At 38.7% G+C, this 27,019-nt stretch overlaps 2 protein-coding genes across 6 annotated transcripts; one reads left to right on the top strand and one right to left on the bottom strand.

Annotated features, from left to right (window-relative positions):
- Positions 1 to 2,715: 2,715 nt before the first annotated feature.
- On the bottom strand, positions 2,716 to 10,736 carry LOC135467804 (phytanoyl-CoA dioxygenase domain-containing protein 1-like). 2 transcript variants are annotated; one of them, XM_064745663.1, is made up of 10 exons: positions 10,652 to 10,736; positions 8,844 to 8,999; positions 8,397 to 8,514; positions 7,672 to 7,772; positions 6,949 to 7,090; positions 6,658 to 6,752; positions 6,359 to 6,464; positions 5,392 to 5,476; positions 4,922 to 5,117; positions 2,716 to 4,470 (listed from the first exon to the last, which is right to left on the bottom strand). In XM_064745663.1, exons 2-10 carry the CDS (start codon positions 8,979 to 8,981, stop codon positions 4,354 to 4,356), a joined length of 1,098 nt encoding a protein of 365 aa, XP_064601733.1. In that variant the 5' UTR covers positions 8,982 to 8,999; positions 10,652 to 10,736; the 3' UTR covers positions 2,716 to 4,353. The 2 variants fall into 2 exon arrangements, with proteins under 2 accessions (XP_064601733.1, XP_064601732.1); XM_064745662.1 differs by having other exon boundaries at positions 10,593 to 10,709.
- LOC135467805 (uncharacterized) lies at positions 10,422 to 25,137 on the top strand. Of its 4 annotated transcripts, none has more exons than XM_064745666.1 (11): positions 10,422 to 10,553; positions 19,798 to 19,953; positions 20,328 to 20,445; positions 21,360 to 21,460; positions 21,815 to 21,956; positions 22,104 to 22,198; positions 22,364 to 22,469; positions 23,290 to 23,374; positions 24,197 to 24,386; positions 24,659 to 24,779; positions 25,107 to 25,137. In XM_064745666.1, exons 2-10 carry the CDS (start codon positions 19,816 to 19,818, stop codon positions 24,773 to 24,775), a joined length of 1,092 nt encoding a protein of 363 aa, XP_064601736.1. In that variant the 5' UTR covers positions 10,422 to 10,553; positions 19,798 to 19,815; the 3' UTR covers positions 24,776 to 24,779; positions 25,107 to 25,137. The 4 variants fall into 4 exon arrangements, with proteins under 4 accessions (XP_064601736.1, XP_064601735.1, XP_064601734.1 ...); XM_064745665.1 differs by lacking the exon at positions 10,422 to 10,553 and adding an exon at positions 12,463 to 12,578; XM_064745664.1 differs by lacking the exon at positions 10,422 to 10,553 and adding an exon at positions 17,752 to 17,801.
- Positions 25,138 to 27,019: the final 1,882 nt, after the last annotated feature.

A 27,019-nucleotide genomic window follows, 5' to 3' on the forward strand; every position in this document is an offset into this window, starting at 1 on the left:
AACACTCCTTGCGTGTTGCCAAGATCAATGCACACTGTTGACACTTTCTTTTTCCGTGAATCCGTCTTAACTTCATACTTTAATACTTACATTTTTTTTAGATCTTTGGTGGTATGTGTCGAACGTTGTTTTGGGAATTGGCCTTACGATTATTGACAAGGAGCTTCAATTTTTGTTGACGGTAAATGTTTTGGCGCCGAGATTAACATCTGAACTAGCGAACTTCTTTTGGTGCACATTGTATCTAATTACTTTAATCAAAAGAGTTAATGGCTTATGTATTTGATGGATGTTTTACGCCGTCATCAAAAATAATGGTGTTAAGGTTATAGGTGTTGATTTTGTTTTACTGGGTCCATGGGAAACGGTTTTAGGTGTGACAACTGATCCATGTACAGGAAGCAGTTATTAAATTGATTTAATACCTGATCAAGACCATAGCTTTAGGTTCCAGTTGGATATATTTGACAATTCAGTCACTCTCTCAGTTTCCGAACGATTTTACGATATCTATAACGAGATACCTATGTGTATTTAAAAGGTAATACCAAACTCACCCACCAACCTCAGTACAACCCCTGCCCGCCCAAACCCACCCACCAGCTTCACTGCTACCCATGGCCGCCCAAACCCACCCACCAACCTCACTGCAACTCCTGCCCGACCCAACCCACCCACTAACCTGACTGCAACTAATACCCACCCAAAACTGTGCGTATTCACCCACCAACCCCACTGCAACCCCTGCCCGCCCAAAACTGTACGTGTTCAGATTGTCCTCTACGCCAACACGGGCAACAAATTTATTTAAGTTAGCTCTAAATCCACAATGAAACATTTATTCGTGCCGTTCCCTGTACACTTTAAAAACTGGTAAATGTTTGTCAAGCACTCCAAACCTGAGATAAAATTCCCCAGCTCAGACATAAAGGTGAAAAGATTTGGAAACACAAAGGAAACATTCTCGATAAACTCACAGGGTACACACCATAGTTTATGAGGTCACCAGTATGACACCCATTTCTTTGAACTGGAAATAAGCTCGAGTTACATATTTGGAACATAAAGTTGAGTTGAGCAGTAGTGTATGGTATTCAAATTACTCACACTGAAATGGCTGGAAAAATCCAGTCGTTATCACACAGCAAATCCAGCCGTTATCACACAGCAAAGCCATGAAGTTTGTTTAAATGATACGTGAAACGCTTGATGTTTATTTTTAAACATGTGACATAACATGTGGCCTAACATATACAAAACTACAAAAAAGCTTATTAGCTTTATTCTTAGGGCATAAAATGGTTTTAAACTATAGTTTTTGTAAGGTCCCAGTGATCAGATTTTTTTATGTTCCTTAAAACTATACTTTTCGTTTTGCACTACCTCTTCGTGTTTAATGAACAATGAATAATCTAAAGTCAAGAAGTATTAGCCTTTTTTTACCTTTTAGGAGACGCTGGACAGGCCAGTTATTTCCTATAGATGATTTGTCACCTTTAAACATAATCAATTTCCCAATAGGCTTGCATGTAAGTGTAATATAGTTTATAATATGCAACTTTGTAGCGTTACTTGCAGATACGATACATATTTGCAAGGGCTACGATACGTTAAACGTTCGACATCACATTATTTTTGGTCGCGTCTTAGGTAGTCTCCCATTTGTCATGTATTGCGTCACATTTGCCATCTGTTTTGAGAGCCGCTGTTTTAACAGTCCATACTTCGCTACCCTAACCCAATCATACCTGGAAACGTAAATGAAGTCTTGAGTGATGGGTTATCCGGTATAATAAAATTATCGCTCAGCTGGTTAGCGCGCTAGCGCGACGTAATGACCCACGAGCCTCTCACCAATGCGGTCGATGTGAGTTCAAATCCAGCTCATGCTGGCTTCCTCTGAAGGAAACCCGCGACCATCCGCAGGTTGTTGGCAGACCTTCCAACGTACGGCCGTGGGTTTCCTTCGGGCTTTGCCTCCTCCGACTACAATGCTGGCCCCAGTCGTATAAATGAAATATTCTTGAGTACGGCGTAAAACACCGGTCATATAAATAAATAAAATAAAACTATTATTACATGCTTCAGAGTTGAACATCGTGATTTGTCGGCTGTCGACAGCTGATGTAATTTTAAACCCAGAAGCGTGCAATAATTGTACAATATATGTAATTATTTCAATGTAACTTTGATTGTAACTTTGGTAAACATGTATCATTTGCTGACGGTCACCTAAGTTACTACAGGCATCTCAGTTTTCTTCTTTTCTCTCTACTTGGACTCTTCTTTCTTCTGGACTTTCTTCTGCCTGGTTTCCTCCCACCATAATGCTGCCTGCCATTGATTAAGCGAAATATCTCGGAGTACGGCATTAAACACCATCCTAATCAATGTTGCCACAATTTAATTGATTTATATTGTATAGTGAATAAACAAGCATGCAAGCAAGGCATAAGTATACAAGCTATTATTCTATCAGGCACAAACATGTTATTGTAAAATGCTTATTTTGGAACACAACATATCCAAAAGCGCTTAAACGACTTTTGTCAAGAACACGGTCATTATAGGTACAGCGAAAACGGGAAATTCATTAAGTATTATGAAGTATAATATAAAGTCTTCATGGAACAGTTCAACTAAAATTAGATTAAGGGCAAATAAGCTTTATTAATTGCAAAGTTTTTCCTTACTCTTTAAGAGTGTACAACCATGTTTTTAAAGAAAAGAATATTTTAAACCAGTCTGTCATGAAATATCTCAGGGCATTTTCTAGCTACACAGAGTAAAGGCTGCACGGCGGTAATTAAATGTTTGCATATTAGAGCATACACGTTGAAAGTAGCCACAAGCAGTTAATTGACATCACGAAGGTTTGACCCATCATGGTTTTGGTTTGATCATAAACTGTATGCTGATTAACATATTTAACATTTAATCGCAAGTTTAAACAAAGTGTCTGAATAAATTAACTCTCTTAAGCAATCATACACCAAGCCTTACACAGAGTAGTTTACAGTAGTTTATTGTTGCACCAAGCCCATGGATCATGAGCCTACAGTCATGTAACATACCCCTTCGTGATGACGGACAGGACACTTCAAAATTTATTGCATGTATACAACTGTCAATAAACATATGATGCAGAATTTAAGTTAATACACCACTTTAGGCGTCCATTAAATTTAATCTAAAAGATTTGTCAAGAAATAGTATCAAACTTTGTATCTGTTTTACATTAGTTGTAGTCAGCAGTTCAAAAATTTTCTTCTACCTGGATTGACAGTATTACAGTGGGTAATTTATTTATTTCTATAATTTTTATACAATGAATCAAGAAGGAAGTGATATTCATCTTCAACAACTTTACAAGTACAACATTTTCTTTCGTCAAGATAAAGTTTTGCTAGGCGTTTGAAAAGGTCATCAAGGTTTGAAAAGATACACGCTTAAGACTATGCTCTCTCTCCCAGGATAATATTACAATAATACTGAATTCTGCATTTAGGATCACAAATTTATAAATAAAAAGATTTCCCCCAACTTTAATGTTTTACCTCCTTTTTAGAAGAAAGTAAAAGGATCGATATAAGCCAACAGATCGCAAATCATTAAAATTATAAAACATCATACTATAAAAATTTTTAAAATAACAAACCATATTTACAACGATTTTCATCCAGATCGTACACATAGACAGTTTCGCTTAACGCTGCATTGAATGTGGGCATTTTTTTTAATTCTGAGTGAAAATCTTGATACATATAGTCGGTTTGACCACCATGATATTAGTCTATGAAGTTATAATGGCTATTTTAACAGTCAGGCCAAGAGGAACTTCCCTTTGCTGTACAGTGCTAAACGTGCAGACTACCTCCCAGAGGCCTGTGGTTCGAAACTCATCAGGATCACCAAGCCCTGTTCTTCTGAAGGCTTACGTTAACCACTTCCATATGATGCTAGTCCTGTAAACAGACATACACTCCAAAATCCACAAACTTACACTATAGATTTTCTTACTGAGGATGACCTTTTCACGCCTTATCGAGATCAATGGAACGGAAGACTTAGTCTGTTCCACGTTTACAGTTTGGTGCACGCGCATTCCGAGAATTTTCATCGGATAAACTTGTATGGTCACGTGATCGAAGCTCCAATTCAACCAGTCAGGAAAGGTTAATAGCCAATGTGTAAATAGCCAACTCCTTCTGTTCTCTATTATTATGGAATCCGAAAATTATCTCTATGCGTGTCATGCGTCAGATCCAAAGTAATCACAAAAATTGAAGAGCTGGTAATGCAGGGATAGGTATTGATCCCCTATCTAAATACGTTAAAACTGCAGGTTCATCTCTAAGCCTTGGTGTACTCCATTTTCTCTTTATTCACAGCGTCAGTGTGACGGTTATGGTGAGTTATCTCCCATCTCACCATCCAGGGGCCTGTTACAATCGTATCGAATTCATCCTTCTGAGAAACATCAGAAAATCAACACCATAAAATGTCTTTTATCATAATATATTATTAACAATAAAAATATCGATTCACAAAACTATAGTGTCATCATTTTCTGTACATTTTACATGAGGATGAAAATAAATACCCTATAGGCGCACATGTACATTCACATATTTAATAACGATATGGGGGTAATACCGTAACTAATCATTTATCCTGCATGTCAGGTCACATAGAATTAGATCACGTGTTAACCATTATGCAAGTAAATGTGGCATTTTATTCAAGGTTGCAGTTCATGAAAGTTAATTACATCGGTATGTTTGATTGCCTCACATTTACCGCTTATCACTTCAAAGATTGACATATAGTGTTATTTAAAATAAGCTGTGGTACTGTCTAATGAGTAAACTGATCACTAATTAAACTAAATCAACGTATCCATGTCGAAGACTGAATTTACCTTCACCTCTTCCTTATTCCGAATACTCGAGCGTATATCCACCTGATCAAAAGAACCCCATTCTATTTTCAGGTTAGGGTTTTGAGGTGACCTGAATACAACTCCTTCCTTAATGCCATGGAATCCTGCTGGGTGGAACGGGGTTTGCCAGCGAAGGTCTAGACTCCACCGGATTTTATCTGAGAAGTTTTCCAAACTGGCGAAGCAAAAAAAACATTACTTAAATGAAGTAAGTTCAGTATTGGCTGCCTCAATTATTGCAAAATAAACAATTCTTAAAAGAAATAATTATTTTGCTGAGCTATGTACTTCTTCATTCATTCATTCGTTTATTTATCTAACTGCGTTCTCAAGAATTTTGTACTTATGAATGGGTGCATCCTTAGTGCGTGTAGCGACAACCCCGTTCTCAGTAATGTTCCCTTGTGTTTGTATGGACATGTAATACGATTGAGATGACAAACGATTACCTCCGATGTGGGATGATATTATTAAAGAGGACCATTCCACCATATTTGACCGGAAGTATCTTGAGGTCTTTCTCCAAGTCAACGCCTAAAAAAATTGAAATGTCGGGCAAAAAGGAAGCTTATACTTTCAAGACGTTACACAGAGATATCATCGTATACCGTAAGACAAGATACACTTAGGATATTAAACATTTCACGGCGAAAAACTGGATGCATAGTACATGCATACGGAGTTGCAAAAAGGACACAGGATATATAAAAAAAATGTTTCTGGCACAGACGACTCAATACCTCGTCCGGACAACATAATGTCCCGTCATCCCGGCGATTTCGTATTAAAGTCAATAAAACTCCAAGAAACCCGTGCTGGTGAAGATGAACATTTCTACATAGGCTCAATAGCTACAGAAAATAATAAGTGGTTTACCTTTGTGTTGTGCGTAAATTTGCTCCCTAAAGAATACTCAAATCTCTGAATACTTGTTAAATTAATGTAAAACTTTGATTTTCCACTCTTGGCCATGTTGTGCGTATCAAGCAGATAGGAGGTTTATATCACCGACATTCTCCTGGAGAGAATTTATGTCGTCCGCATTTGCCGTTCCCGTTCTACGGCTTTGTTGTTTGTTTGATTTGTCACCATCAAGAATCAGTAACAATCACGACTAAATCACCACCAAGAATCAGTCACAATCAAGACTCAATCACCATCAGGAATTAACCGCAATCATGACTCAATCACTATCAAGAATCAGTCACAATCAAGAATCAATCACCATCAGGAATTAATCGCAATCATGACTCAATCATCATCAAGAATCAGTCACAATTACAACTCAATTGCCATCAGAATCAATCATAATCACGACTCAATCACAGTCAAGAATCAATCATAATCATCGTAATAATCAGTTATTTGAACTTGCTGGCATCTTCCTTAAGGTTTTGGCCATTTCTGGCATCTTACCTAAGGTTTTGACCATTTCCTCCTCGGCCAAGTTAGTATACCAGGTATTCCCTGCACAGCATGTGTGTCTGGCGATTTTCCCCGTCCTGTGGCCTCTTTCAGCCATCTGGTGGTTAAGCCGGAGTTTTGAAAATGAGTCAGATTATTACAAGTAAAATGTTTCCTTTGGTATCACATGTAAACTGCTCCGTTTGAATTTTTTATAATTTATTTTTGTTATTCAGTGTCAAAGAATACGGAGAGGATGTATCTTACAAATTTGTCGAAAACTATTAAAATAAAATGAGAACCAAAAAAACCTGTAAGCATCCATTGGCTTCGTTTGCGTCTAGTAAAGGAATCCAGGCAGCAGGTTGAAGGACGGTGTATGAATCATTATCAAGATAGGCAATATCTGAAAATGTAAAGTAACTTCGTTAATTTTTATTATACTCGTTTTTTTTTACATGTAATTCTGCAATTAGTATACATTTTGCACGAAACTTTCATTTTTTTACAAACTACTTACAATTTTAGTTACTTAAAACGTGCCACGCAATATAAAGTACAAATAGAAAGACTGACTAGACAGTCACTTGGAACATCTATACCTTGATGCCATGGTACTGTGGCTGATTCATTCTGTGGAGTCTTGGCTCTAAGGTTCCAAACCGGATGTCCCATAATGTCGGGACCTATCAGTTGCTCTACAACGTTTAGCAAACGTTCACTGGACCAGAGATCGCTAAATGCCTAAATATATGAAAATACACTTTTGTAAATTAAATATGAAAATGCATTTCTTTGCTTTTCATCACGGTGATATGATTATTTGAGGAGAGAAGTTGATATCTGAACAACCATGCTGTCTTGAGTATACCTTTACCATAACACGACAGAAAGCGCGATCGTCGAAAATGTGAGTAACTGAATGTTGTCTTAATGGGTATCAAAAGTCTTGGGAGAACGTCCTACTAGAGTCAACTATTAAGACACAAAATCTGATACATTAAAGTAACATTAGCGACCCATATGAAGGTCCATTGTAGCCGGACAATAGGAGAAAAGACTTAAACGAATGGAGACGCCCATGTTTAGTAATGAACATTTTGTTGTATTAAACACCTGTTATATAAAAATTTAAATCGTATATCGGGTAGGCCCTCGTGCCATTCTGCAGAAGATCAGTCACTGTCTGTGGTTTGATAACTGCCCTGAGCGACAGATTTCCAATCTGGTTACAAGGGTTGCCTTCCCAAGAACAGTTACAATTTACCAGTCCCCACTATATCTTGCATCTATAAATATATGCATATCTTTCTCGACAAACTAACCTTTGGTAAAGCGTACAATTTGTGCAACAAAATAGTTGCTCCAGGAAAGTCTTTTTCCAGCATGGTCAGTCTCTCGAAAAATCCATATTCACTGTAAGTGTCTGTAAAATATAAACCCATATAATACAATACAAACAGATATGGTGTGTTCTTCAGCAATGTACGTTTTGGTCAATTTTAGGTTCAGCATGACAACCACGTGTTTCACCAAAGATTCTTCATAATAGGAGGCATGAACATGCAGTCTATAAATATGAGTGAGTGCTTAGGGTTTTACGTCGTACTTAACAATTTTTCAGTCATATGACGATGGAGGAGTCCCCAGAGTCCATATACGTGTAATGTATATTGAGTACTGCTTCACTCAGGCGACTTACCGAAGGCAAGTAAGCTGCCCCGCCCGAGCCATTATACTGATACAGGTCAGATGATAATGCTGAACGCCAAGCGGAAATGTTACAAATTTCTCTTTTAAGGTCTTAGGTGACCCAACCCAGGATTGACCCTGGATCTACCGCCACCAAGCGTGCGCTATACCAATTGAGCCGAATGAATGATGAATTAATTCATAAATTAAGCTTACTAGGTTTTAGGAGAAAACGTTAATTAAGAATTAATTGTCACTGCCGAACCTTGCTACCAATTCATGAAAGGGAAGCTCAGTTTAGCTGCGCCCAGCCTGTGTGAAATCTGTCGATCGCAAATATCAAAATAGTATCACTCACTTCTAATTTTCCCACCCTTTAGAAGTTTCTGGGCCAGTTGCTCAACTTTCTCCTCGATCGCCTTCCGACAAGCTTCCAAGTCTTTCTTATCGAAGAAATCTTCCACCACAACGTAGCCCTTTAAGTAAAAAAAAAGAGCTCAAAGAAAGTCTCAAACTCTAGTTTTTCGAAGTCCTACACAAGGTTTTTAGTACCATTAACGTATGCTTCGGATAGGAAAAATGAAACCATTCTCTTCTCGATTTTATATAGTTTAAATCATGCTCAGATAAGGTAAAAGTGAAGGAATCTTTGAAGGAAATCTATCGAGAAGTATAGACCAGAAACTGCATGTTCATTATGAACTCCTCTTCAAATAGAGATATTCCGGTTTCAGAAAGATTTCCCAATGTCCAAAGACAGCCTTTACTACTGCATGCACATGCAACACAAAACCACAATACTCACAAGCTCAAAAAACTGCCGAATGTCCTTTTCAGGCAGTTGTCCGGGTTTTTTCTTCTTGGGCTGAGCAGGCATCACGGTGAAAATCTCCGGGTGGGCCTCGTCCGTCTCGGCGGGCCATCTCTTCTGGGTGGTGGACATTTTGCTCAGGTGAATCTTCTGTAGTAATATACAGGGGCCTGAGATCAGTATTCTGATGTAGGAATGTCCTGTGATCTGTTATTCACAGACGTTGTGCAAAGATGCGAGGGCTCAGAATAGAGACGTATATCTTCACAATACGTTGTCATGCATGGGCTTTACGCCAGGCACAAGTTACGGCGTCTTGGTGAAATAGGCCATTAGACCTATGGCTGTTTGATAACGTTATCGTTAGATAACTCATGATTGACCTTGGATTCGAGTTTACTTCTATTCAGTCACGTATACATGTACGACTAAATGTTGTTTATCAGAGCTCTGCTTTCTGCATTGCTCGGTCTATATAGAGCTCTGGTGGCCGAGGTGGTTAGCACGCCAGTGGGGCACAATGAACTCCGAGCCTCTCACCACTGCGGTTACTATGAGTTCAAGTCCAGCACATGCTGGCTTCCTCTCCGGCCGCACGTGGGAAGGTCTGTCGCAGCCTGCGATGGTTTTGGGTTTCCTCCCTCCATAATGCTGACCGCCGTCGTATAAGTGAAATATTCCTGAGTACGGCGCAAAACACCAGCCAAATAATTGATTAACTAACTTAATAAATATAGAGCTCTGTGTGTCTCAAGCCATATGATGGCAGTATGACAAGACATCTGTGTAGTGCCATGACGTGGTTGTAATATTACTCATGTGACATTCATTCTGTATACGTGTGTAGTAGATGAATGGATGAATTATAAAAATACTGGTACACAGTACTGATGTAAGCATGCTCATGGACACTAAAAAAGTAACTGCGTACACCGGCTGGGAGCTCTTCGGGAAACATGAGAAAAATGTCAATTCGACTGAAAGCGAGTGTACGAAGCAATGACATGATGGTACGTTGCAATGGCATTGATTACCGATGACACGATGTATACCATTGCTTCGTGCCAGCGTGTCATCGCTTCGTATCTCCAAGCCATTGCTTCGCATCGTCGAGCGATAACTTTGTGCAATATAGTGCCATCGCTTAACGAGTCGGCCGATAACGATGGCACGATCCGGCTTCCGTAGAAGATTTCGTTGAATGCTGGGTCAATACGACATGTCTTTCACAGACTATCATGACAAGAGGCTGACGTCATATTATATGAGCCATATGCTGTGTTGGAAGTCTTCCGCATAGCGGCTAATAGGATTAAAATATCATATAGAGCCGCTACCTTGCCGTTCGCAGGCCTATAATACAACATTTGTACCAAAGGGCGCAGGAGTGAGGTTACGCAGCGAGGCAGTGTAAGTTCCGCATATCGGCCTGTTTGTGTGAGAAGGCCTATCGTTGTCAAACTGTGTTACTGCTACCTATTTTCGTCTCTTTTTTTTTAAACTCCAAATGGTGAGTGAAGAAATTTAGTCGGACCTGTCCTCGGGTCGGAGCTAGGTGTGTCTCCGTCTGAGCTCGGAGCTCGGAACCTCGGCGCAGTTCCACCTTTGACCTACATACATACTGACCCAATAAAGCGTTTGACGGCGTTTCAACACAAACGTCCTGAGCACTGGTACTCTAGACGCTTGATTCAAGAATTAAAGGTATGTATGTAATGTACGTAGCCTCTATCCTATACGTACGTGATTCACTGCGGGGAAAGGAATTTTGTGAATAATACTAGCTGCATAGGCCTACTGACTTATACACACTCCCTGATCACCATGGCTTGGCACCCCTCGTCTTCACTGCCGTTAGCAGCTGCCAGTTGTGCTGCATACTCCTTACAGCGCATGCGTCGCTCTCTACCTTTCTTATGTAAAGCGAAAGGTAGAGAGCGACGCATGCACTGTAAGGAGTATGGTTGTGCTGGGGGTCTAACATAGATATAGAACAGGAGATATGTAATCTGCTGTCTGTGTACGCTGCGGTAAATAGGTCGATGTTAAAGAGAAGGTCAAGGAGACCTGGATTTCATTAGCGGGATACAAGATTTTGTGTGTACACACTGAATTATATTCTTATTTTAAGAACAGCTGGGTTCGATATAGTATTATATTCCCTCCTACATAATCACAGAGCTGTGTGGCGTGCAAAAACATTATCTCTTGTTTGCTTAGCCCAATAAAGGGGAGGCAACTTTCGTATACCAGCCCAAAGCTCACAGGTTAATATACGTAAGTATTGGCGATGAGTGAAAAGGCGGGTCACGAGTTTATAGGTTCGCGCATAGCTCCGCTTACTTCGCTTTGGAACGTAAGCAAAACAACGTGGTTTAACCAAACATTACAATGGGAAGTCAAGATGAGTTTAGACATCTTCTACACGTGTTTTTAAACTATAAGCGCACATGCATTAGACTTACGCATCTGCATTAATATTTGTGATCATAAACATGATAATATTTGGTGAAATTAAACAGAAGGAATACACATGTTTTGTGGGAGAGGTTGCTGTTACACGCTGCTGTTTAGTTAGATACAACAACCCTTTCAGTTATTTTTCTGATGGAGTTTCTTTTGATGTGCTATATTTTTAATTTAATAATTATACAATATTTCATGAAAATACACTAAACATACACTTGCCCATTCACTAACTCTGCAAGGATACAACCTATGCCCAAGTATAGCGGGTCGACATGCTGGTCACTCTAAAAGATTACTGTAGCGGTTTATTTTCGCCTCGAAGTACAAAAACTAGCAATCTAGGCCTGTAAGCAGTGGCTCTATTTTATCGATATTTTATGGTCTTTCTCCTGAATACTTAACGTTCATACAACACCTTCTGGAAGGTTTGATCAGCGTTTATTTGCCGCCATATATCACGGTAAAGTAATCTCGTACTGGGTATCATGCAGTTTCAGTTTGTCAATCACCCACAAGAACGCAGATTCTGTTGTTTTTTATTTTTTGTTTTTTTTTTCAAGCGAAAGTTTCTAACCTAAGTAAAAAATGTACAAAAAAAAAGACTGTGTCAGGAAGCAAAAATCTGATTTTCTTATTTTGTCCTGCTTACCCTATATATCGGGTAACGCACATTTTACTCTGTGGCAATAATTTTACAGATGAACTGGTAGAAACATGATAAAACTCAGTGATAATCAATATTAATACTTTTAGCATTTCAGTAAAGTTTTAATATTTCTAGTCTTCCTCCAAAGGACATTCTGTACCAAAGTAACGTATAAAATGATTTATGCTGGGGTGAAAATAACCACTGGACATCTATTCACGTGACTGAGCACGTTTTTACAAAACCCTTTACAATGCCACGTGGTCTTGATGTTTGTAGTGGCTTTAATATACTATGAGTTCATCTTCTGAGAAAACATTATGTCATGAAATACCTAAAAAAAATTGCTCTGATAGAGTTACTTCCCTTTGGGCATTATCTCCCTTTGTGATATTCTCGCATGTTCCTTTCGGTCATATTCGGGATACAAGCGTTATTCAGTAAGGTAAATTTTTAAAAATGTTTTTCATCGTTTTCCTCAGTCAAGTGCTAAGTTTATAATTCTACCACGTTCACTGATTCTTGGTCACTCTTTGGGCTGATTCTCTAGCAAGTTAACCTGCACAAAAGGAACAAGTGAATAAATGTGATTGGATTTTCGTCTTCCAGTTAGGGTAGGTCATAGTTCATTTTAATTATATAGGCCTACTGAGATCTATTTTCAACAATGTCTGATATTTACATGTCTCAACGCTTAATCGTTGAATTAAACTATCCAGCCGGTCTCTTCGAGAAAGCAATTAGAGAAACGAAGCGAGTCTGAAGTTACTTTCTTTTTGCTTTTTCATGACTACTGAGCCGCTTACATGTGCCATTTGGTTACGAAAAAAAGATTTCCGTATCTGTCCACGGCTCAGGCTACAGGCGCTCTGCCCAATCTTTTTTTTATTTATTTATTTTTTTTTTTACTTTAATTATGTATGCTTTCTACATTAAAATTCCGATGTAAATGTACTTTTTACTTCCACTTAAACTTGTTAATTTTCTTTATTTAAAAATTGTATTTGACGAATTGTCCCAGTTGGCTTATAGAAGACCCAGCACAAAAATGCATATATGTTTTCATGGCATTATTCGTACTAGCACTAATTAATTCTCGGTTGTAAGTATTAAAATTTTTATTGTAGACAACGTATCGCTTTCGTTAGGAATCACTTGACCTATGCCTTTAGGGACAATATACTGCATGGTCGCATGCTTTCTTTAGATATATTGACAGGTAAAGCCATAGTTAAATCTTAAAAACCTGTTCAATACTTCTCTCTACATGAATGATTTTACATTATGTACTTCTGTAGTTGTTTGGTGGTTTGTTGTATTGACGTTGTGCAAAGAAGTTCTTGCGATTGCTGAGCTAGAACGTCCATAATGGTGACCCTTGGTTTATTAATGGCTGATACGATGCGCGTAAATCTGAATCCATCAGATCAGAACTATAATACGACAATAATCCGATAATGTGGCTCATAACAAATAAAAACGTGAATTCTCGTGTAACAAGGAAACTAGACACATCCACGTATATAGAGGCGATAAATCATCGTTATCAATTCGATCGACATTCGTAACCCAAGCCTATATATCGTGGCCTTTTTATTAGACTGTTAGCCAATAGTCCTTACTTGCACTTAAGTGGATTCAGTCCGGCTTGGAACTCACGGTATAACGTAGATATGGTATAGTCATGTTGCCATGATAAACTAAGGCCATTCAAAGGGCGAAAAAAAAAACGTGTTTTACGCTTAGGTAAATTGATCGCTTTGAATTGCAGAAGATGATTGTCAAAAGAGAAATTCACAAGTGCTCAAGTCTTAAACTGTATCGACACACTGGGGGAAATAACAAAATGAAATGACATGGCATTTACCAGATTTCATCCACACTGCATGTGGACTAATTTTTCTTTTCATGAAAAACCATTTTATACATTTCGTATGAAATGCACTTTTAGCTATACTAAGAAAGTAAACAGACAAATATTTCTTATGTAACCTGTTATTGATATGAATTTCTTGAAGTTAACAGTCTCCCAGGGTTATAGGTAAATGTCTAAAAAGGGGGCTATATTCCCTTGTTATATATGATTAGTTGTTTGACCTGCTGTGTGATCTGTTAGATCATCATTTCGTGTAACAAAGATACAGTTATTTGTCGCTTTATGTATATACATATCTGATTGCAACCGCAGATTCAAAGGATAGGGGAGGGTGGGGTACAACGGACTTTTGCTCCATCGCTTATGCTACTTGTGGTACCGTCTTTAAGGTCATTTCCAGTGTTAGATACAGCTGTTTGTGCAACATAAACGTTACTGTTGATGATAAATGTCGACAAATAGTTATCCTAGAGGCCGGACAAAATTTCGATAACTTTAATCTGTGGTAAGCATGTTTTTACCCCAGTGCTCAAAGATTTTGTGGGTATCTATACGTACAAAGTAACATTGGTTTTCACTACCATATCATCAAGCTCAAAAAAAAAAAGAGGTAAAGGATTGGCGAGCTTCTTTGAAACGTGTCAACTTGAAAGAAACTTAACCCACTTGGGGCAAAACAACACACCAGTTCCGTTTTGCCCCGATCCGCAGCACACCAGTCCGTTTTGCCCCGATCCGCAGTACACCAGTCCGTTTTGCCCCGATCCACAGCACACCAGTCCGTTTTGCCCCGATCCACAGCACACCAGTCCGTTTTTGCCCCGATCCGCAGCACACCAGTCCATTTTGCCCCGATCCGCAGTAAACCAGTCCGTTTTGCCCCGATCCACAGCACACCAGTCCGTTTGCCCCGATCCACAGCACACCAGTCCGTTTGCCCCGATCCGCAGTACACCAGTCCGTTTTGCCCCGATCCGCAGCACACCAGTCCCGTTTTTGCCCCGATCCACAGCACACCAGTCCGTTTTTTGCCCCGATCCACGGTCCATTTTCACCCCGCTACCTCATATGCTCAATTAAATACCATAATTTAGGCAAACACTGTCTAGTCTTCCAGTTAGAGAATTAAAGAATAAATGCCAATTTGAAATTAACAATCAGCAAATCAGAATAAATATGGAGAAGCCCATTATTTATATAAATGTATATGATGTATGGTGTAACGATATATGAACAGTGTATAATGTACACTTTCACAGCAGTCTGAAATGGTAGTTTTTCGATAATAAATTAAACTCCCAGCCCTTTACATATTATTTTTCCTCATTAATTTTGTAAAATTATCCAAGCCATTATCTAAATATAGAGTAGACCCACAAGACAACACAAAATTTCACGAATCTTTTAAACGTGGGATGCAAATATCCTAATCTGGCTTATATTCGACTTCTCATTCTAAAATATACTCTTCCATATCCACTGCATGTACTAAAATGAACAACAACGACTTAATAAGTGCAATGTATTCAATCATTGGAAACCTAGTCAACCATGGAACTTACCTATTTTATATTAATTCCTGACAAGTTGCTTAATCACAAAAGCATGCACACAGAAAAGTTTTATATAACATAAACCAGGAGAGGCAAACAAAAGAAAATGAAGGAAAAGGTATCAACATAAGCTTAATATACATTTTACTTTTAAGCTGAAAAATGTATTAAAAACTAAAACCATGCATTGGTTTTATTTTGCATACGTATTAAAAATTAAAACCAGACTTACACATCCGAGTTTATATTTGTGTTATGGGCCAAGTGATCGCATTTCAGCTCCAGCCTGCATGCATGGGATGGTGTTTAGGTGTCCTTCCTCTCACATGCTTGATTTGGCACATGTAAATGCAGGCAACTCCAGTAAAACAACAAATTGAATTCATCGTATATTGAAGTCTATTTTATTCTTCCTAACAACCGTTTTCTTATAAATTAAAATCAAGTATAATTTATAGTTAAAAAATCATCTGCTAATGAAATGTGAAAAAAGGTTATTGAACACACTTTATTTATTTATTTGATTGGTGTTTTACGCCGTACTCAAGAATATTTCACTTATTATATTATTGGAGCATTATGGTGGGAGGAAACCGGGCAGCGCCGGGGGGAGCCCACGACCATCTGCAGGTTGTTGTCAAACCTTCCCACGTACGTCTGCTGAGAAAGCCAGCATGAGCTGGACTTGAACTCACAGCGACCCTAACCAACTGAGCCACGGAGGCCCCTAACACACTTTATGTAGAAATGAAAGAATGTGTGCCTTTTTCACTCTGGTGTGCATGTGTAAGTCTATCATTGCTGTTGTGCGGACTTTAATAACATTTGGCATAGTGTCTCGTACATATTTGCACGCCAAACTGGTGGGTGACAAGCGTCGTCAGCGAGCATATAAGACTGCATATATATGGTCGCATACGGGTGTTGCTGACCACTTAATTGTAACAAAGACATTCCGCAAACAGTAAGAGCAACGTGAAGAAATTGTCTTTCCAAGGCCGGCATTGATCAAACGTCAAAGTTCACCTTTTTTCAGCATTTTGAAAATGGTGGTCAAACTAATCCTTGAGTACGGCGTAAAACAACGGTCAAATAAATAAACAAACATTAAGTCGGCGACTTTCTGACGTTAGCCCCAACGTTGTGTGACTGTAACGGGAACTTATGCAGGCCATAATATTAAGCTTGAGCGATATGTGCATTGTCAGAACCTGTTGCGGTAGTTCATTGTACAAAGAGAAAGTCACTGATAAGTTTCTTCCATTACCAGCCAGGGCTTATACAGTGAGCTTTGCCGGTGTATCCCAATTTTGGAACGGCTGTAATTGAGCTAACTAATGTTTTGTCCTAAGATAACCATAGATGCTAAACGAGAAGAATAGTATCGGGTGTAGACAGTTCATTTAAAGTAAAAGAAAGCTAAAATATGAAGTAAGGTTCAGGGACAACTGAAAACTGTGCGTAAAAATAGTTTCATTTATGGGCAATATAAACTATGGTGGGCTTTATGAGCCATACTGACGTTGTCTAGAAACTCTGACGTCATATCACCTTTTTTTCTTGATGTTCACCAGAAGGAAGGGATTTTGAGAACCATTATTTCATGTTTTTAGAAGCAAAATGTGTCACACACTTAATACAATGATTCTTTAAATGTGTGAGTGAGTTAGTGAGTGAGTGCTTGGGGTTTAACGTCTGATTCTTTGAAGCATGCAGGAGAATATATCTTCTCTGGAGCTGCATCCAACAGTGCTAGCTCTCCAGGTGTGGGGAAAATGTTTGAATAACACGAATATAACCATGACAGTCGTCCCACAACTGCTCTCTGTCAACCTTAAGTTTAACTTCTACTTCACACGCTTCAACTGACACTATCATACCAGATTTCTGATATGTTCGAATTAATTTGTTATATTCACATATAATCGCCAGTCTCCTTCTTTTTTATCAGGTACATTTTTACTAAAATCTAATTTGTCTAAATCTAAAAGCAGGCTACATTTTAGAACCGATATAAATTACATGGATGTTGATCACCAAAGAATGCAATACATCTGTTTTCAATAAATTCGCTAAACACTGCTCGTTAGGTAGTTCTAAAATACCGCTAAAATACGGTTGTCATATCGATGTATTTTGCTTTTATTTTATTTTAAGTCACAGGTTTACAAGTCACATGGTACACTAGGAGGCCTCTAACCTTTAGTAACAAGAGTTCCATGTCAAATCCCAGAATGGGGGGACACATAAGTGAATGTAGGGCAATATCAGATAGCCTATTGGTGTGTTGTCGCTACTTGACATCTATATACCCCTAAATAGGTCGCCGCTGTACGTGTATATATATATACGACTCAGTATACAGCGCGTCGTGCGCTGGATCGAATCGAACACACCGGGAACAAACGGTAAGCTACTTAAATAGCAACGCCAGTTCGTTATACTGGTTCGAAATAAGGCAAGTTGAAAGGGTAATGGAACGGTGCTGTAAGGGTCGATGTATATACTGCTATAGTCCGAGTATGTAATGAGCAATAGATTCAAGTAGATGACAAGAAATATTTGGAGACACCAATTCATAGCTCCATGATTAACCCTCATTATCATGTGACATACGATCACGTATCTACCAGCACTGATGAAGGTATGCTTAGCGTATAGCACAATAATGCGTTCTGTATTGCTTACATCTGAGATCTGCTCCATTTTTCCCAGCTTAGCTAAGCTGTTAGCTAACATGGTCAACCGATTTCAGGGCAATATGTACAGTGCAGTACTACTGCTGTCAGATGACACCATGTCTTTCTTGATAACGAATCACGTAAGAGTTAGCGTGAGAGGCATAGGTAGTACTAAGCCCAGAGTCTCTATTGTATGTAACAAAACCGGTTTGTGTAAAGCTCGATCAGTTTGCTGATGGTCGCCGATTTCATTGTACATCGGTATAGGCTACACTGTACATGCATATATATGGAAGAGGAGTTCAACCTCTCGCCATTCTCTATGCTTTAACGGGAAATTGACGCCGAGTTTGAGTACCGTAATTGTTCTTTATCTCAAGCCGATACTAGATAATGCCAGCAAATTTCACGTGAAAAAAGTGTTTCATTGATAAGGTGGACAAAATTTTAATTTTCAGGGCCCTAAAAATAAGATCGTATTACAAATTTCGACTTTGGTCAGAAATGGTTTTGTGGAATGGGCAAAAACGTGTAAAAAAATATTGAATACACTATGTAAATTATACAAGCAAAAATATGAGAATTCCCCTCATATATGACGTCATTGTATACTACATTTGTGAAGCTCTTTAACTTATGTTTAAGGATTATATGCAGTCTCTGCGTTGTTGAATGAATGCAATTTTGCATCCACATCGCGGCGATCTCTGCTTTGTTGTATACGTCGTATATTTTAATTTGTAATCTGTAATTTCCATGCATGGGGATATAAGTCAAGACGTTATTCGCCTTAATCCATTATTTCCTGATTCTGAAAATGTTGTTTTTCATGCAGAAATAATTTGCTGAATATCATTGCTGGAATCCGTCCAAACTAGAGTGTTAAATGTACAGGATATACTGTAATGGTTAAACGCTAACATTGACAGGATCAGTTATGCTCGATAAAGCCATAACTGGGGTAAAGAAAAAAATCCCACGTGGTCGTAATTTTGTGAACAGATAACAGTATTACGCGCTGCAAAGTTGCGTATTTGACTTATCTACAGCTGCTCTACTTTTGTTGCCACTGACGGCAGATTTTATAATGCAGAATGTCGCACCTCGGATTATGTTAAATTATGTCTATCCGCTATCGTCAGTGGTTCTCACTGGAGATATGTGACTCGAAGTCATCTTTGCATTTAACGTATGGTAATATACCCTAATGGGGCTAAGGCTGGTGTCATTTCTCCTGGTAAATCTTGATTGGTTATGAGAATATGTATACTGTTCATTATAAAGGAGCTATGTGAGAGTTGCTCAAAAGTTTTGGTGTTTCAAACCTTGCATTACAGCTATGAGCTTATACTGAGCTGTGTGCATGGCTTGTTTTGTGTTTTATTTATCGGACATCAACGCAAGTTCTTGTCTTAGCCGGCCTGAAAATGTGGCATAGTTAATTAATGATAGACCTTCATTTGCCTGATGAAAAGATTCATGTACACAAGCTACTTAGTATTCGATGACAAACTCGCAACGTTATAAGGTACTGGGTTCCATGGGGCCCACATGACAAAGAAGTCGCAACTTTCGCCTAGCATACATAACGCCCATGGCAACGTATGGTAAAGACATACATATCTTGTAACAAACTAACACGACGCAGCATTGCGACAGATTTTAAAAACGGAACCCAGGATACTTGTACATCATAATACTGAACTCACACATATTGTTACAGGAAATTCATTAGAGCAATATGTCCACAACCCAAAAGAAATGGCCAGCCGAGACGGACGAGGCCCACCCGGAGATTTTCACCGTGATGCCTCCACAACCCAAGGAGAAAAAACCCGGACAACTGCCGGAAAAGGACATCCGACAGTTCTTTGAACTGGTGAGTATTTTTTTGTTGCGTGTTGAAAGTCATGTGCCATAAGAAATGGCTGTATTTCGTCATTAAAATTCTCTCTGAAATCGATATATGGACATGAAGTTCCTGGTCTCTGCGATGGTCTTTCTCGATGGATTTCCTCGGTGGATTGCTTTAACCAGGAATAAACGTGATTTAAGGTGTAATATAATGTGACACAGAATATTCATTATTAAATTGTCATGTATGCTGTATTTTCCACGAGAATGTATCGATTAAATTGCATAATAAATTAAATGAATAGCATTGTGCAGAACTTTAAAATATCATTCGAAAAGAGTTTACCTTCTGAAAAGTAACTTGAGAAAATATTTGAGCTGTTATTTTCTTTACCAAAGGGTTATGTCGTGGTGGAAGATTTCTTCGATAAGAAAGACTTGGAAGCTTGTCGGAAGGCGATCGAGGAGAAAGTTGAACAGCTGGCTCAGAAACTTCTTAAGGGCGGCAAAATTACAGGTGAGTGATCGTCACTCGATAATACTTTCTCCATATTTAGTGACATGCCCATCGGACGCCATCATTTGGAAACTCACGGACTTACTGCTGTTGCCGATATTGAAAATTCTCCACATTGAAAATTTTCCACATGCGTATATAGTATCACCATCTCAATGCAGTCCATCCAGAGGGTTCAACTGAGGGCTTTTCCACCTCTGACGGCCATGCGCTGCATGTTTAATTTTTAATATTTACAGCCGTCAAAATTCTTTATATTATCACCATCCCAATTCAGTCCGTGCGGAAGGTTCAACTGAGGGCTTCTCCGCTGATGACCGCCATACACTTCATTTTTAATTTGTTTTAAAATTTACAGCCGTCAAAATTTCTATGTAGTATCACTATCCAAATGCAGTCCGTGGGAAAGGTTCAACTGTGGGCTTCTCGACGCCTGACCGCCATACACTGCATTTTTAATTTGTTTTAAAATTTACAGCCGTTAGAATTTCTTATCAGTTGATTTACATTTGTAGACGAGTTGCCTTTAGGTGTCACTTATATAATACCATGGTGTTTACGAACATCTGATTGATGACAGCCTGGTTCAGTAGATAGCAGGAGGTTATAAGCTAACGGAAGAATGGTTTTACCGTTATCGTCAGTGTGAGTCCAAACCCACGTGATGTCTCTTTATTTACGGCAAAAACGTCTGAAGCAGTGTTGAGGTATTATTGAAGAATATTGGTTATATGTTTCTCGATGAATAAAATCAACATGATACGCCAATAACAGGCCCCTACACCTGTTTTTAAAAAAACTTTGATGAACCGCGCTATTGTGGTGAAGAGTTTGAAATTGACACAAGCTGTATAGCGGTATAATGTATTTTTATTAATATGATTTGTATTATTACGCTAAATTATATTTTACAGACACTTACAGTGAATATGGATTCTTTGAAAGACTGAGTAAGCTGGAAAATGATTTTCCTGGGGCAACTATTCTGTTGCACAAAATGGGCACTTTGCCAAAGGTAAGCTTAACGAAAATACACATTTTTATTCAAAATTATATTACAGATATTTATATAAATACAAGACACTGTGTAGTTACATGGTTTTAGTAGGGACCACCCCCATGTTGACGCCAACTCCTTGTGTGCTCTGTATGAGTCTAGCATGATAACCGTCAGTGCGACTTGTGACGTGTGCTTATTGTTAACAGAAGGTCATGAAGTCATCATGGCTGTTTGGAGGGTGTATTTCTGTGTGAAGCAAAGCTATTAATCATAAACGCTACAAAATAAATATCAGTCATGTCACCATGATAACCCAGGGCTAAATCGCGAGGTTTTAGTTATATGTTATTTGTACTTGCATATTTTTAGGCTTTTAGCGATCTGTGGTCCAATGAACGGTTGCTAAATGTTGTCGAGCAGCTGATTGGTCCCGACATTATGGGACATCCGGTTTGGAACCTTAGAACCAAGACCCCACAGAATGAATCAGCCACAGTACCATGGCATCAAGGTATTGATGTTCTATGTTACCGTCAATTTATATTACTTGATACGTGATAAATAGCTATAAATGTAAGTGATTAGTAAAAGTTTGAAGGCCTGTTGCAAATTTACATTTATAGAACTTTTTTATGACGAAATTGTTTTGCATTTTCAGATGTTTCCTATCTTGATGAAACGTCCTACAGAGTACTTCAACCCACAGCCTGGATCCCATTACTGGACGCAGACAAAAAAAATGGATGCCTACAGGTTATTGTAATAATTATTTAATTTTAAATAATATCTGGCAGGCATATAAGATGCATCGCTGGTGTATTTTTCCAATCTGGTGACAACAAATAACACTTAGCAAGACTTGTACATTATTCTCAGAGGAAATTGTGTGATTATTTTTCAAAACTATTTTGCAATCAGATTGCCGAAAGAGGCCACAGGACGGGGAAAATCGCCAGACACACATGCTGTGCAGGGAATACCTGGTATACTAACTTGGCAGAAGAGGAAATGGTCAAAACCTTAGGTAAGATTCCAGGAAATGGTCAAAACCTTACATAAGATTCCAGGAAATGGTGAAAACCCTAGGTAACATTTTAGGAAATGGTCAAAACCTTAGGTAAGATTCCAGTAAATGGTCAAAGCTTTAGGTGAGATTCCAGGTAATGATCAAAACCTTAGGTAAGATTACATCAAGTTCCATTGAATGATCCGTGACTGGTTTTCTGGGGCCCATTCCACAAAACCAAAAAAGTCAGAATTTGTAATCCGATCTTATAGCTTCTTTTTGGAGCCCTGAATATTAAAATTTTGTCGGCCTCATTAATGTGATCTTAAGACAAGTGTGTCCAAACTTAACTCTCAGTGCCTTCGTTTAGGCCGTGACATTTTACATGGCCATCTTATTTAAAGAATCGTGGTGAAGAATCAGTCATATTGTCTTAACGGCTCTGGAAATTGCTACCAGCAAAACACTTCGAAAATCACACCTAACCGCCTAACCAGCTCAAGGTTAGCGATACCTCGGCCTGACTTGATAAGCACATATATGGCCACAAACGATACACTCTAAAGTAATTCGCGTTTTGTATGCTTAGTCGGTCCCAGTAACATGATATTTACAATGCTGCCTTTCTGGATCACCATGGGGTGCACATTAGATTAACCAGATATGAATGGGCTCAGTCACAGCATACAGATATTGGGCCGATCTGTACTTGGTCCATTTCCTGATGCCAAGCGCCACGAATGTACCAAGTTTGTGAAAGTTATAACCCGATTGGTGTAAAATGCTGAAAGAAAGCCTCTTTCTCCATTCCTTACGAGTTTTAAACTCTTTGTTTTAGGCGTTGACTTGGAGAAAGACCTGAAGATACTTCCGGTCAGATATGGCGGAATGGTCCTCTTTAACAATATTATCCCCCATAGGAGGTAATCTTTTTTCGCCTTAATGATGTTACATTTTCATACAAGCACAAGAGAACAAAACTGAAAACTAAAGTCATATCTAGTTCACCATTTGTTTAGCCCTCTAAAAATGGTGATGTTGTAAAAATATATAAATCAATATCATTACCAGTTCAGTTGCATATGTATAAAGAAAACTAACTCGTTCCAATTCATTTATGCGCAAATTTTGCTCTGTGAATGTTGAATGTATATCAGTTACGTTATCAGTTATTGTAAGTTGTCATTTAACAAAACAGTGCCTCCGTAAGAAGGAAAATGTCTTTATACCTGTATTTGCTGTATTTTGGATTAACGGATCGCAGTCTGGGAAGTGATGAAAGGGTGATACTAAATTTTGTCTTTATTTCCACTTTGGCATACTCTATACAGTGCACGCGTCTCTCTCTACCTTTCGCTTTACACCTCTGTCACTAATAGACACGCTTGACCTTTGGAGCCTGTGAGACGCACGTAGGCTTGTTTAGGCTTAGCCTCATCACTTGTGTCCTCACGCGGAACTATTTAATCAGCATTCATCAATAAAATTGTATTAGGTTTAGAATCATGTTGTGCATAAAGAGAATGCATGTGAATAAAGTATTATTAGAGACATGGGTTGAGACGGATTGTTTGCGTTTCTGGCGTCACCTCATGCTTTGTAACCGTGACACTAGTGACCTCGGCGTTGTTCAAGAGTTCAAGAGTACAAAATTTGATATTGGTGGCAGTGATGTAAAGCGAAAGGTAGAGAGCGACGCATGTGCTGTAAGGAGTTTGCCATTTTCCTTCTTTCTCCTTCGCCAGCTTGCAGAACTTCTCAGATAAGATCCGTTGGAGTCTAGACCTGCGCTGGCAAACTCCGTTCCAACCGGCAGGGTTCCATGGTATCAAGGATGGAATCGTGTTCAGGTCAACGCAAAACCCCAACCTGAAAATAGACTGGGACACTTTTAATGAGACCCAGAGACACACGGGTGACCAGATAAAGGAAGAGGTTTGAGTACTTTCAGTTTTCACGAGACACGCCAACCAGATCATTCAATTGATGATCCGCTGTTGCTTATATATCAGTTGTTTGAAATACAGTTATGTACCGATTGTTATTTATTTATTCACTTGATGGGTGTTTTTCCCCGTAGTCAAGAATATTTCACATATACGACGTCGGCCAGCATAATGGTTGGAGGAAACCGAGCTTTTGTTTGTAGATATGGAGTAGTAATCGATCGTTTTTCACTATTACTACATATCTCTTCGGGTTTTCAGAAGGATGAATTCGATACGATCATGACGGGTCCGTGGATGTTGAGATGGGAGATAACTCATCATAACCGTCATACTGACGCTTTGAATAAAGAGAATCCGGTGTGGACCAAGGCTTAGCAGAGTATGTATATTGTTTTAACTAATTTACACTGGGTGTCAAAAAGTATATATGCATTGCCCACTCTTTAAGAGATTTACCAGAAGACACCGGTCGACATCTGTTATGGTGTTCACGATATTAAAAAAGATGTCTACACAAGTAATTTTCACTAAGATAGCATGGCCTCACAGAAACGTCAAAGCTTCAGGGTTTTAAATTCCCACTTTTTGTAATTATTGAAGTTCCGTTATTTATAGTGAAAACAGTCTTAGTTCAATCGATCTTTATCCAATTCTAATTCAAAATGTACGAAATAAATTCATTTATTCATGGTTATGTTTGTTGCAGGCAAATTGGTCCCTGAAGACTGAAAGACTGACGCCATTATTCATTACACTGTAACCCATTCAGTTTTACAGTCCGACTGTTTAGCTTAGGTTGATGTCAACAGATTTTTGTTTCTGTTTTGCCTGTGATACAGGATGTTCATTTCCCCCAGAATTGTACATATTTAAATAAAGAAATAAGCAGCGATGATTTGCGTGTTGCTTTTTTGTCTGTAATCGTTGTACAAACACAGTGTCTGTGGGATAACATGTCTGCTTCTGCGTAGATACGTGGACATGGTCGTATGGTCGAGTTATTATATACATGACTGAAGAGAGAATATTTATAGGTATTTTGCACCAGTCAGTTTTATATGATCCCAAGATATCGATATCTGTCCAAGTTTCAGTCTATTAATTGCCATACAGCGCGCATCTCACACCTACAGATGTTTTTGCTTTTGTTTTTTGAGATTGCCGGGAAATCCTTGGCAAAAAGTTGATGATGTCAAGTTCAATAGGACCAGAGGCTAATCATGCAGCTACTGATAGATATCTGTGTGCTGCTCAGGCTGATTTCCACCTGCTCTTGTATAGGATGCTATGTGGCATGTACAAATCGCGTCAGTATATCATGTATACGTATTAATATTTTGTATTTACTTATTCTCTCTAGGCATATAAATGTATTGAATTTACTGTGTGTTTATGTATATTTTGGATTATCACATTTCAAAGAAAATTATGGGCTTGTGATTAGTCATTGAGCCTTATCATCGTGTAAGTCATAATGTCGGCTGGCCTGAACAGGGGCAAAGCCGAAGTACCAAGGATGTTCAAGAAAATTTGCCATAAAGCTCTTCAATGTGATAAATTTGTTGACACCTGACACATTCCAGCGTCTTGGGTAGGTATACGGCTCTTATATTTCGTTTTGAAGATTAATATTTCCACTCCCCCTTCATCTCGACGAAATATCAGGTCGTATACCCAACAACACGCTGGTATAACTTATTACCACCTAGGTACTTAATAACTTTGATATATTTCGTATATATTTATACAATTTGTTCACCTGCTGAAATTAAGTAGAATATTAAAACTTAAATTCCCAGCACCTCCACCCTATCAAATCCGCTGATAACAGGGTTCAGTCCAAAATCTCTGCATTTACCCTGCAAGTCGGTGAACATGGTAGCCTTTTCATGGTAGCTCTACACCTTCTGTCCCACGCAATCAACATTTGAGATACGTTGTGTTCATGCACTGCGTTTATACAAGCATTTTAATTCTCGTACTTCTTTATGAAAGCCTGAACAAAAGAACCGTTTTAGCAGTCAGGTGTTTTCAAGAGGAGTTGTTGTTCAACATCATACTCAACAATTTTTGGTTCGCCAACGTAGCTGTTGTCACACCTTCAGCGTCGGTGCAGCTAAACCAATGTTCAGGTAAATGCCAGGTGTGGTATTGCATGTACTGAGCTTATGCTGTGCATGTAAAGCACAGTAACATGCAGGCGGTGGGTGTTCCGTCGTTGATGGCTTGTGTGCGTTTTAAATCACCGTATGTTAGTTAGCCATGGTACTAGTGAGCGTGTGAGTATAAGTTACTACTACTAAAACATATACATTGGACAGTTAGAATAAAACCGTAACTCCGGAAACCAGCTTTCACCGGTTATGTATGACTATTTGCCAACTATCACGCTGTCACTCATCTCGTTTTGCTCTCTATGCTTTACATTTTTGTGTTATACTTGGCCAAAGCACAGGACCGAATTGGTACAAGTACTCTACATTTCCATTTGACATGCAGCAAAAGGAGATTATCACCCATTTTACGACATAAGGATATCTAGGTTGTGTAGAGGTCACTGATATACTGATTTGGTGTGTCTCACTATTTTGTGCCTTATGTGAAGTGAGACACGTTTGT

The sequence above is a fragment of the Liolophura sinensis genome, chromosome 6, assembly GCF_032854445.1.
Source record: "Liolophura sinensis isolate JHLJ2023 chromosome 6, CUHK_Ljap_v2, whole genome shotgun sequence".
Taxonomy (NCBI): domain Eukaryota; kingdom Metazoa; phylum Mollusca; class Polyplacophora; order Chitonida; family Chitonidae; genus Liolophura; species Liolophura sinensis.